General features: G+C 46.2%; 1 protein-coding gene across 1 annotated transcript; it reads left to right on the top strand.

The window, feature by feature from the left end:
* The first annotated feature begins 388 nt into the window (after nt 1-388).
* On the top strand, nt 389-12,044 carry LOC132252097 (spidroin-2-like). The gene is made up of 2 exons (XM_059732160.1): nt 389-1,193; nt 3,972-12,044. Exons 1-2 carry the CDS (start codon nt 533-535, stop codon nt 4,574-4,576), a joined length of 1,266 nt encoding a protein of 421 aa, XP_059588143.1. The 5' UTR covers nt 389-532; the 3' UTR covers nt 4,577-12,044.
* Nucleotides 12,045-12,709: the final 665 nt, after the last annotated feature.

Below are 12,709 nucleotides of genomic sequence, written 5' to 3'. Positions count from 1 at the left end.
ATATGATATAATTAATTATAATCATAATCACTCATAATTATATATTAAAATAATATAATGTAATGAATTATGGCATTACTTATAAAGGTATTACGGTACAGCGCTGTGCCCCCGCCCGCACAGGCACCCGGACAAGGCTGTCACGGCAACGGGGGAAGCTGCGGAGAGATTCCCTCCCCTCCCCACTGAATTGCGACTTTCGTTTGACTTGTCCCTAGCAGGCTCCCGTGAGGAGTCCTTCCTTGAGGCGCTGCCCCAAACGCTCCCGGACAGGGTTGTGGCGGGTGACGTCAGCAGCAGTGAGAGAGAGAGCGAGCCGGGTTTGCCATTGCGCATGCTCGGAGATCTCTGTCCAGTCTGGCGTGACCTCCGGAAGCACTTGAGGGGGAAGCTTCCGGAAAGGAGCTGGGCGCATGCGCTGTGGCTGTTCGCGCAGGACGCCGCGGCGGTTGCCGGGCTATAACTGCCACCGCCGCTGCCCCTCCACCGTGGCGTTGTGGAGACGCTCCGGCTCCGGCGCGGCGCGGGCAGCATGTGCGCTGCCAAGCGGGTGCAGGACGGGTGGCCACAGCGCTGGGCCTTCCGGCCCGGCCCAGGTAACGCGGGCCCCGGCAGCGGCGGAGGCGGCGCGGCCCTGCCCGGCTCACGGCGCCTTTCTCTGACCTCCGCAGGCTTCGGGGACCTGCAGCCGCTGCTGCCGCGGGGCCCGCGCTGGCCGCCCGGCCCCGTGCCCCTCCTGCGTTGCGGCTTCCCGCCGCCGCGGCCGAGCCTCAGGGCCCCGGGCCCGCGCGGGGCTGGCGCTGGCGGGAGGGCCGGGGCTGGCGGCGACGCGGCCGCGAGGAAGCGCAAGGAGCCCGGTACGGCGGCGGCAGGGGGGGCGGCTAAGCTGGCTAAGCCAGCGGCTGACAGCAACCCGGCGCTGCTGGAGGCCTTCAAGGCCGTGGTGGCAGCTGGCGGCAGCGACTGGCTGGACCCCGAGGCCGTGGCCGCTGTGGTGACGGGGGACCCCCCGGACAGCGCCGCCAAGTGTGAGAAGAAGGCGCCGGGAAGCCCAAAGGTGGCGGAGCCTGAGGCAGCCGTGCCCACCCCGGGTGCGCCCGCCTCCCCCACGCCCCAGCCCAACGCCGAGGCCGGTGCCACAGAATCGCTGCCCGTGCTCCAGCCGGATCCCAGCTTCGGCAGCGTGGCGCTGGGTGAGTGGGGGCTGCAGGGAGGGGGGGCCACCAAGTCCCCAACCTGGCTGTAGCCCAGCTCAGCATCGCCTGGCCAGGAAGGAGGCAGAGGGGGTGTGGGGTGTGTTCCTGTCCCTCGTCTGCTCGTGTCTGCAGTTTCTCTGGGCGGCGTCTGCCTACTCCTTGGACTCGTTCGCGGGCCAGTGGGCGCTGTCCAGCACTGTGCCCGGTGTCTGCGCTCGGTCTCTTGTTCTGAACCGTTGACCTTTACTCCCGTCCCTGTCGTTTTCGGTTGTCCCCAGCAATCACTTTGTGCGCTTAGTGGCCCCCTTATTAAGGGAGGCTTTTGGCTGCACTTGGTCAGCTTTGGCCTACGTTCCCAATGCACATCAAATGGGCCTGAAGGAGATGGTGGGGGTTGGGGGAACTAACTTTTTTTTTTCTAGCTAAATCGGTAGTTGTCAGCCTTGTTTAGGTGCAAAGGTACCCCCGGGAAATGCCAGTTCTTCATTTTTTCACTTGTATTTATTTTCCCACGGGCAAAAAAACCCAGCGCACTTCTGTTGCAGAGACCTCGGAAAGCCCACGGCATCTCGGACTGTTTCTGAAGCTCCTATTTGTAATCTCTGGGTTTATCTTGGTGCCAGAGTGGTTTTGTAGCCAGGATGGTCCAGAAAGTATGTGAGAGCCAGTGACTTCTTAGGGTACTGTATTTTATTGGATCATCTACGTAGTTAGGAGAGAGCTGGATGAGCTTTGCATGCAAGAGGTTCTTCCCTAGGTCTCACACCAAGGTCTCGGAGACCTGAGGAAGAATGTCTTGCATTCAGAAGCTCATCTAACTTCTCTCCCAATTACATAATTGGTCCAATAAAGAGAGTGCCCTAAGAAATCCTTGTCTGTGTATGGGTTTGTCTTATGAATCATGTGGGTGCTCCTAACAGCGCTAATTTTACATGGCAACTTTGAAAGGATCTCTGGGCACTCCAGGGTGCCAGGGAATCCTGGCCGAGAATCGCTGGTCTTCCTCTATAAAGAAAACTTCAAAATATTTTATGGCCACGAGCAGGAAGAATCATGCAGGGCTTTTGGGGAGTTGTTTGTTTTTCCTTCCCCTCCTCCCCATAGTTTTATTCTTCTTTCATATTAGGGGTGGCAAAACCAACCTTATTTCTATTAACCCAGTGTTTTTGAGTAATACTCTGTTTACAGTTCCTACAGAAACTGTAGATGTCTGATAGTGGTATAAGGCACTAATTGTTTTGTCGCTGCTCAGTTATCTCAAACACCTGAGAAGTCCCATTTGGAGAAGCAGTTTTAAAATTTACACCCTTAAGTTGGGGACTAAGGGAGTCTGTATTTCACTTCTGAAACCTTGGCAGTGCACTCCATAGAAGTGGAGAATACATTTCAGACTTCTGAGTCTTTCCCAAGCTGCCCAGGTAATACTTCTCAAGTTTTCCTATGTTCAGTTTCTTTTGTTTTTCTGCCCGTGTGGCTGGCATGCTATTAACACATTGGGGAGTGAGGTGCAAGGAAGAGCTCTTTCTGTAGACGGGAAGAAAGTGACAAGAGATCCTAGTAATGAAGATATAAATGATGGAGCCTGGTTAACTTCCATTCAGTGGAGCCCTGGCAAGGAACTATAGGTTGGGAAGTGGGAGGTGACTATGAAATTGTATCTTGCCTTGGGCATCAAATACCAATTGTAAGTGAGTGGGCCCTCATTCTGACTGCTTGGGAGGGGAGGAGCAGTAGCTTACTGAACAAAATCATGCCTGTCCCTTTTATCTTTCTAACATCAGAGTTCAGCTTGGAAATGTGGGAGTCGGGAAGCAGAGATGGAAGTGACTTGTTTGCACACTTGCTTCTTGACCAAGGCAGGGCTGTTTCTAAAGTGTTCACAAGCCCCATATATTACTTTTGGAAGTCTTTCTCTTTAATGCTTATACCATTGGTAGATTAAAAGCTGCTACTTTTTAATCAAGTGTCTCTTCTTTAGATTAAGAAGAGGTTTTTTTTGGTTTTTGGTTTTTTGTTGTTTTTTTTTTGGTTGAATGCACTTTTTTTTTTTTTTTCTCATGTCATCTTTCTGTCTTCCTTAGTCTGTTTTGATTATCTTTTTGCTTTTTCTTAGTTCCTGATGTCTCCCTTCTTTCAAATTATACTCCTTTTTCCTTTTTTTAGAGTGCATACACACTCATATACTCGCTGTTTCCTCCTCCTAGTGCTTACCTGCCAACTATGATTTTGGTTCTCAAAATTAGAGCTAGAGTACTGATTTGGAGGTAGGACATGATTTGGGAGTAAGTGTGAGGATAAACATGTACTGTGCATTTATACAATGTGAATGCACACAGGTTGGACAGCAGTCTTAACACAATACTAAGGAGTAGTACAGGGGAGTTCTGTGAGAACTTCTTACCATGAGCAAGTTTTAAAACTTAAGTTGTCATGGTTTCTCACACACAATTTGAACACCATGCACTGAAGAAAAAACTACTCCACCCATTACTGTGAAAAGTGAGTTAACAACAGTGTGCCTTTTGCACAGGAAAGGCCTATGAAGCAGTAGGTGCTGTTTTTAACTAGTCCTGAGCAGACTGTGTAGTCTGTGAAGCAAAGCAAGCTGTAGTTTCACGGATACACCTGTTGAAACTTAGCTTGCCCATTGTGGGGGTGGGGTTTTCCTCTTATCTCTGTCTTCAGAAAAACTATTTTGTTTGCAGTTTCCAGTCCATCTAGGGCTGGAGATGCTAGTGGTGGCATGAAATGATTAATGTGGCATTTTATTTTTAGGTGATGGTAGCTTGCTGCAGGCTGACCCCAAGGAAATATGGATTTTTGGCCACTCTGTGATTTCGGCGGTAAAGAAGAGGGCAAACAATCATCCCTGTGGTCTGCAGTTGGCTTTCCCGATTACGAGTGTATTTGTGTATTGGCATGACGTACAGGAAATGCTGTGGGATCAGCTCGTGCCTCTCCTGCACGAAGTGTATTTCCTCAGAACGTCTCCATCTGTTTTGGTAATACACCTTGGGGAAAATGATCTTTTGCAACAATCTAGTACGTCTCTCCTCATTAAAATGAAAAATGACTTGGGCGTCCTTAGAAGGGCCTTTCCGGATGCTTATATCGTTTGGTCTTCATTGCTGCCAAGGCGCTTTTGGAAGGGTACTAAAACTCCATTGACTAAAGAGGAGGAACGGCAGGAGATTAATAGAGAGATGTTCTATTATTGCAAAGCAAATAACATAATATTTTTGCAACATGATTTCATCACTAGCAAGAGGCCAAACATGTTCTTGCCTGATGCAGATGAACTTTCTGATGTAGGAGCTGATGTTTTTATATCGAACCTGAAGGCAGTCCTGCATTCCTGTATGGGCTTTGGTAGAGGCTGACAATGCTGATCGGTTTCAGTGTGTGGAAGTGCACTCATCCTAAAAAAATCCATGACATTCCATCTGTGTTTGGGAGCTGAGGATTTTTTTGGGGTGTGGGAAGGGATATGGTAATACTGAAAGTTGAAATGAGTAGGAAGAGTTTAGCACTTCCCTGCATATCCATTGCACCTGGCAGATTCCAGATTTGGAGAAAATTGGGGTGGATTTGGGCTACCCACCCAAAGAGTTCTACAGGTCTGCACACAGGAGGTTTTGATGCCTCTGGAATTATCCCTGCCCACACAGGGAGAGGGGGCAGCTAACCTCATGCAAGTTAACAGGTATTTGTTGCGTTAATCATACCATTCGTTTTCACCCCTTGGGCACTAGTCTTGTAAGCAGGAAGGCATTGTGGAGGATTTAACAACACAAGTTCGCTCCTTAGTTAAGCTGGAACGATGTTTATGGTGTGTGTGCATGCGCAAACACCATAATACACTTAAAATGTAATGGGCAACATGGTTTTTGCATAACAACTGTTGATGGAAAGTTAGGAATCGACATTAGTCTATGTCTAAGCAATTTGCTTCCATGCACTATTATTTATTCAGGATGAATCCTGTGTCTTACCACTAACAAAGTACATAGCAGGGTTACAAGTATTGTATTGCATATCCAGCTCTTGCTCAACTGTAGCCTCCATCTGCTGCTGGACCCTAATTTGTAACTGAAGTTTGCAATAAAGTTTTTGATATGCTAACTGAATGCCTTATCAACAGTTGCTCTGCAGCCTATTTCCCCAAGTAACTTATTCACTTCTGGCTAACTGCAGGGGCCCTGTCTTTTGACTTTCTAGTAGTTTGAATAGTGACTTGTTTGGCCTTGAGCAAACTGCTTGCTTACAGGCAGTTTGAGGTGTAAAGAAGTAACCTGTTTGAAGTTTGCCCCTTGCCTACCTCCAGAGTGCTTGTTGAAGACATCAAGTACTTAGTAGCTGGGATTTTTATGTGTATATCCAGGAACTTTGCTTTGGGTCAGCAGTTGTCACCTAGTGTGAACTGCTTCACAAGGAACCAGCTGGCAACTTACTCTTGCTTTCCAGTCACTTATGGAAAATGAGGAAAGATCTGACTAAGGAAACACCCTTTTTTTTTTTTTTTTTACTTATTTCTTATTAAGTGTCCAAGTGATTACTTGGAGGAATCGGGATAATACACTTGTTGTTTTTTGTTTTGTTTTGGTTTTTTGTTTGTTTTTTTGGCTTTTTGTTTTTTGTTTTCTTTGTCTTTTTGTTTTGGTTTTTTGTTGTTGTGTTTTGTTTTTTTTTTTTTTAGGGTAACCAGAACACATGTACATGTTTTGCTGCTTGTTGGCTTGTACTAAGAGGTCATCAGATCAGAACTGGCAGTAATTCTAGGATACTTCATCTGTGAAGTAGTCCAGGGCAGAAAGAAAAATCTAAGACCTTAATTGGATCAGCTCTTCTTAACTGCATAGTTTGTCAGGTTATTTACCTCTTGTGGAAGGCCTTGAGTAATTTGAGAGCCTCAGAGGTAGCCTCACATGAAGCAGCAGTTGTAGAAGAACCTTCCAGTACTGGACAAGCATCTGGCTGATGACCTCTTAAGTCGGCTACACATTTGTATGAGTGTTGTAGCATATTTTAGTGTAAGCAGCATTATTGTTTTGTACGTGAATAAATCTGACGTTATACCTTGGCTTCACAGAGAAAAGCATGTCCGTGCCTTGGTGCAGGGCCTACCTGTGTCTTTTTCTAATACTGTGGAAGGGCAGCACCTCACAAATGTTAAATTTTTGGTTGTTGTAGCAACCAAAAACTTATATTCTATGGACAGACATAACCTAAACCACTTCAAAGATGGAAGGAGGGAGAGAGTGGTTACTGCTTGAGAGCATGCATTATTTGAGCCAATTCAATTGTTTGTCTATCTGCTCCTGTGCTGGTGGGTATAAAAGCTCAACTGTTAAAACTGTTAAGCTTGGTTTATTCAGGTTTTAAAATTGGAGTAGTTGCATTTCCATTCTTCCCAGTATGATCGCATACAGATGTAATAATTAAATTGGGATAGTTTTATACCAGGAGTTGGCAACAACGTGGGCCATGAGTCTGACCACATGGAGCAGATTGGTGGCCTGGTGTAACTTGGTACCACTGATTCTCTGTGTTGGATTGGACCTTTTTGCAGGCTGGATCCAGCCCAAGAATTCATAGATTGCTGCTCCCTGGCTTATAACTCATATCTGTCCTTGCTCATGGAGTGAAAGCTGTTTCTACTGCATGCAAGCTTTTGAAAAGTCTGCTGCTCCCTCAGATCATAGCTTTCTTTAACTTAAAGAATTGCATTGGAATTAATTATTTTTAATAGTTTCCTTTCTAATTTATAACTCGCCTACCGCTTCTCTTTTTCTTTTTAAGTTACCTATGTTTTATTTGGAACCTCAGAATAATTCTGGGCAGTGTTCTTTATATACTCATTTTAACTTTTTTTTTAATGCTTGGGCTCTGTTGCTGCCTGACTGCAGGTTTTGGGCATACTGTTGATAAACGAAAATGTTTACAGTAATTTGTTTGTAAATATGCAGGCTTAATTGAAATGCATTGGTTACCGAGTACAAAAGTGTTCTAATTCCCTAGAAGCAGACTTGTTCTGTAGATAGTTATAGGGAAAAATAACATCAATATTGGTGTTTGTGTGTTTTTTTGGGGGGGGGGGGGTTTGTTTTGGGTTTGTTTTTTTTTTTTTTGAGCCAAGATTTTTTTTTTTTCCCCCCATATTTGGATGCTTAAAAGCTTCTCTTCGATCCATTATTGACTTTATGCCATTCACTGTTCCATAGCAGAAAAATAAAATGCCTATTTTATGAATTTCTATGGCATCAGTAACATTACAAGAGGTAAGATGTTTTGTATGCAAGTAATACGTATTTACTTGAATAGAAGATGACCCCTTGATTAGATTGTATACCTGAAAAAATTATAACAATTTATAGCTATAATCTAATTGTTGGAGGTACTATTTATATCTAGTATGATCCAAGACCAAATCCACTCCAAATTTACTTGGGCAAAGCCCAAAGAGTCATATTGTGTAAGCTTGGCTCAGTCAAATTTATCATCAAGTTTGTGTGATTATACTATCAGGCAAGTGTCTTCCCTCCCAGACCCATCAGTCTGGAGTTTGATACTCTCCAAATCCCTGGCAGGCATCCTACATGTAAGTCCCAGGCCTAGAAGCCTTGGAGTTCAGATGCAGATGCTTGATCCTAGCCAAAAGGCCCATGGTGTTATTTAGTGAGACTTTCTTGTGTGTATTTATAAGACAAGGGGCTTTTATTCCCTATGCCAAGTGGGGGTGGGGGGAGGGAACCTCGTCTTAGAGTTGAGTAAATATGGTATGTTTTAATTTTTTGGTTTATTCATTGTAGGCATTGAACTTTATTATTAATTGCTCTTTTATTTACAGAACAATGCAAAAGATCTTTTCCATGTCTGGTAAGATCTAGTATCCTGTAAATATAGTATTATTTTATGTTGAACTCTTGTATTTTTATTTTCAGAAACTCTTTTAGTAAAGTACAAATTTTTAATGTATACATTAATACTGGTTTTATTTTTTAGATTTTTAGGGTGCCTTAAAAACCAAAGTAAGTATTCAGTAACACAAAGCAAGGAGAAGGGAGGGAGGAAACATTTCGATTAATATATACTAATAGATAACTTCTGATATTTCAGAGATCAGAATGTGTACATGTGTTCAGAATATCTACTTCTGCTGTTTACCTAGAAAGTAATACGGAAAATCCATTTGTTCTATTTTTGCATGTAAAGATTACTTGCAGGGCATTGGATATGGTGATGCACTGTCCTTTTGTAAGGGACACCTGCATTCATGGGACTTCATCCAAAAGTTTACTATAAGGCACTTGCATTGACTTCATTGGCCTCTGCATCAGGTCCATGATTCAATAAATACAAGACATTCATTGACTAACAACTTTTTTCCCTTGTATCTCAAGTGAATTTTGTCTTGTGACAGCCTTGGGAAGTGATGAACAGACTCGTCAGAAATGGACCTGTCCTCAGAAAGGTATGCCCACAGCAGTACAACACGTCTTGTTGGTGGCCTTCCAGGGTAAGTACTTGACAATGCCAGCTGAGCAAGCAGAAGACCATAGTTTTGTTCTGATGTTTGTGATTGCAGAATGCACAGGTCTCTGATCCCCACACTAATGGTACTACATTGAAAACCAGAAAGTAATCCTTGCAAATAAAGGGATGGATTTTGCTTTGGCAGTCCACTATTGGGTAGTGCAGAGAAGGAGTGTTGGTAAGGAACTGTAATGGCTTCCTGGCTTCTATGTTGCAGTCTTTAAAGCAAGTTAGAGTAAGCCTCAGGGCAGGCACTACCCAATAGGGCTGCGCAAAGCTTTGGGTGGTGATTCAGTTTGGAGGAGATTCGGCCCACTTTGGTGCCCGAATCTCTGAATCCAAACTGAATCGGGGAACCACCTAAAAGGTCCAAATCAATTCAAAGCTTTCTGAATCTTTGGACAGTCCTCGGTGGCTGCAGCAGGGAGCTGCAGCTGACTCTGATCTGGTAAGTACTGAGGGAGGGGACTATGGGGGGACCACTGCCAGCAGCTCCCTGACCCCTGCCTGCCCCAGCTCCTGGCATTTTTAAAGAAAAGCCCCAGTACTCACCTGGTGCTGCCAGGTGGGGGGCAATCCCCTGCTGCTCTGTGCTGCATGGGGGGACTCTGCCACAAGTCCCCTGACCCCCCCCTTTTGCTCCCCCAGGCCCCCCCACAGGTGCCCCACCTGGGCCAGCTCTGACCCTTTACAGGGAAAAAAAAAAGTCCTAAGACTCACCACTCCTGCAGCAGCCTTGGGGGCTCATAGCAGAGCCCCCCAACATGGGGCAATGGGGGACAGCAGGGGTGCCCTCTGCCCCGCAGCACCTGGTGAGCACTGGGGTTTTTTGGGTTTGTTTTGTTTTTTTTTACGAGTGCCAGGAACCCAGGCTGGGAGAGGGGCAGGGGATGGGCCTGGCCTGGCTGATTTGGAGATTCAGCAGTAGCCGAATCTCTGAATTGGATTCAGCCAAATCAAATTGGGACAGTGATTTTGAATTGTCAAATTGCTGTCCCCCAGATCGGCCGAATCCAAAGTGAATATTAGCCGCTTTGCACAGGCCTACTACCCAAGTAGGTCTTTCTCCAGGTGCTACTGTTTTGGTGGAGTGAGCACACTAAGTACAGAGAAACTGCAAAAGGAGATACAGGAGCTCTGTGTCTATTATGGATTTTACTACATGGGGAAATCCTCAGTAAGGATTTGAGTGATTTCCTGTCAGTAAAGTCTGAGGGAGTTCTAATGTTAGCATGTTTCAGAGCTATGGGCTATCAAATGCATACATTATCTGCCAGCTGGGGACATGGACAGATATAATGCATATAGCACATTAAGTGGCTTAAAAGCAGTATCAACAATGAGTAGATGCATAATACTGTAGTGCTGCAAGTTGGTACCCAGTAGTTCTTTAAGGGAAGAGATGCCTTGGATAAAATGGATGCAAAGAGCTATTACTGTGAAATGCTTCAGGTTACATTTGTCCTTCCCACTGGAGAAATAAAGGGAGACTGTGGGTTGCTGCTGGGCTGATTTAGTGTTCTTGTTTCCCATCCCAACAGCCCTATGAGGCGATCTATGATTCAGTTCTGTTACCCTAGGTTTACAGGTCCTACGTATGACTTAAAAACTAGGCACTCTGCAATTGCCATTTTCTGGGTCTCAGCCCCAGAAATGTTGCTTCCTGAGAATGATACAGATGCTCAAGCATCAGATGTCCAGCATCATCACAATGTCTGTGTGAAATGCTCTGCCTGTTACAGGCTAGTAGAAGTCCTGCATCTCTTCTCTGGGGTGAGAGGAGGGAAAAAATTAGCAACCATGAGAGCTCCCAAAACCAGACTCTTGATGAATGGATCACAGCAGATGTGGCAGCTGGCAGGCACAACTATGACTGTCATCAGTGCCTGGCCAAGGCAAAGATTCTGAAGGTACAGAAGGGCTTGGGTGCCTGTCAGGCTGAGTGCAGGCGAGGAGCTGTTGTGTGCCCTCATCTGGGATGATTCCCATCGAGCCTTGCTTCATCATTCCCTCTGAGAGGGACTCAGAACTGTTCAGTGACACAAAGCAGGAGATACACAAGGAAGCTATGGCCCAAGTCCTGGAACAGGAGCAATCCCTGGAAGATCTTGGGTAGTTCCTTCTCTTCAGTAGCTGGTATACCTCCTGCTCAACAAGCCCGAAGCAAGACATCTTGGATGGCATTGTAATCAGGAAGGACCACCTGACCCTCCTGTCATCATCCCTCCTGACTCTTCTAATCTCAGGAGCTTGGATCATATGTGAAGAGGCTTCTGAAATGAAATGCAAAAATCTCTTTGAGATTTCCTTTCTTATCAAGTCATATACATTTAACAAAGATTCCTTGTTTGTTGCCTTTTCAGGGTCACCACCTGCAGCTACTCCTGCTGATGCTGTTGGGGCCCGGAGGTAACTGCCTGAGGCTACAGCTCAGTGAGGAACTGGACTGTGGAAGTTAGAGAAGAGCAAGGAGATGTTTGCAGATGTGGCTGTATCTTTGGAAAGGAGAGCAGTTGCAGCAGAGGACTGGTGTGCCTGGATGGAGTCCTACCAAGACAGTAGTGCTGACCTGGTCAGAAGGGGGAACATCACGGGCCAGTCATGCAGCGACTATTTTTCTGAGGCCACCAAAGAGGCTGTGGAGATGCTGATGAGGAAACACCACAGTCTTACAGCCATCCTCATCTGGAAAATGGAGAGCATTTAAGCAGTGTTCTGTTCTGTACTTCTTATAGGGGCCCCCCCCCTTCCCCTGCTTTCCAGAGTTCAGGACTCCTCTGGCCTCTTCCCCCTGCTATCCTGGGCACATCACAAACAGATTATGGCTCTCCCTCCCCAATCATAGTCTGTCCACCCTGCCCTATCGTGCCCCCACTGGTCTTTACTGTAAAGTCCATAGCCCCCTCTTCAGTATGGATGGGAGCTGTGGAGCTCTGTCCATCTAGGAGTTGAGGATGTTTTTTGGGGGGTGAAGGGGCAGATACAACTCATTTTAACCTCAAGTTCTTAGCCAGTCCCCATCCAGGGAAAGCAACATGGGGTGGGATTTTAGCCCTCTTGATCCCTCAGCACTACATGGTGCGATACTGCCCAACCCCTGTATTCCCATGGACCCTTCCTCCTCCTCCACTGGGATATGGCGATCCTGGCCACATAGGGCATGGCCCCTTAGATGCCTTCCCCCTTTCCTTAAGCTTGCAAACAAACCCTAGCCTGCTCCACTGCACCATACCTCATGTGCAAAGCACTTTGTTTCAAGAACAAAGCGTACATTGTTTGACTGTTTATACTATTTAATAAAAATCTTAAAACAAACTGTCAGTTAAATGAGTTCTACTTTATGCAGTCGTGTCCTTCATGGCCTGGCACCACTGGAAATTTTCATGGCCTCCTTCATGAAAACCCCCTGATAAAGGTGCTTGAGAAGGCTTGGTCTTTGTGGCCTGGTACCAACTGGTAACCAACCGGATTGTCAAAGCCCAGGAAGGTCTTCCCCTTGGCCTTACAAATGTTATGCAGCATGCAGGCCAGAATGACTCCCCAGAACAGGTACTGCTAGTTGGTGTCCAGGCACACCCCAGACTGTCTCAAGGGGGTCATTTGACTGAGCAGCTGCAAGATGTTAAAGATCTTCACAGTATCAGGTGTCCAGAGTGGAGTTTTATGACCCTCAAGAGCAGGGGATAGGTTGGGACCCCTCAGACAGTGGGGAAGGAGAATACTTCCCTTTCTAGCTCTGTGCTGGTAGTAGAGTGGGCAAGTGTCCCTTGCGTCAGTCAGTGCAGCCGACTGGAGTTCTTGAAGAGCCTGGTGTTGTGAAACTTGGCAGGCTACCCAGCGGTCGCGTGTGATTTGTCCTGGTGAACTACAATGTATTACAACATGTTAAAAAACCCTTTATGACTTAGTCAGAACCATGGTGTTCTGAGTACAGTGTCGGTGTGCTTGCCATATATGGCACCAGTTCAGTTTGGAAAACT

This window comes from Alligator mississippiensis, chromosome 8 (assembly GCF_030867095.1).
Source record: "Alligator mississippiensis isolate rAllMis1 chromosome 8, rAllMis1, whole genome shotgun sequence".
Taxonomy (NCBI): domain Eukaryota; kingdom Metazoa; phylum Chordata; order Crocodylia; family Alligatoridae; genus Alligator; species Alligator mississippiensis.
The sequence above is the reverse complement of the archived record's forward strand: the minus strand, read 5'-3'. Positions and strand labels throughout refer to the sequence as shown.

Excerpts from the sequence above, each read along its gene's own strand:
- LOC132252097 (XM_059732160.1), top strand. The coding sequence starts at position 533 with ATGTGCGCTGCCAAGCGGGTGCAGGACGGGTGGCCACAGCGCTGGGCC. Across the intron at positions 1,194-3,971 it reads CTTCGGCAGCGTGGCGCTGG|GTGATGGTAGCTTGCTGCAG; the intron begins GTGAGTGGGGGC and ends TTTTATTTTTAG.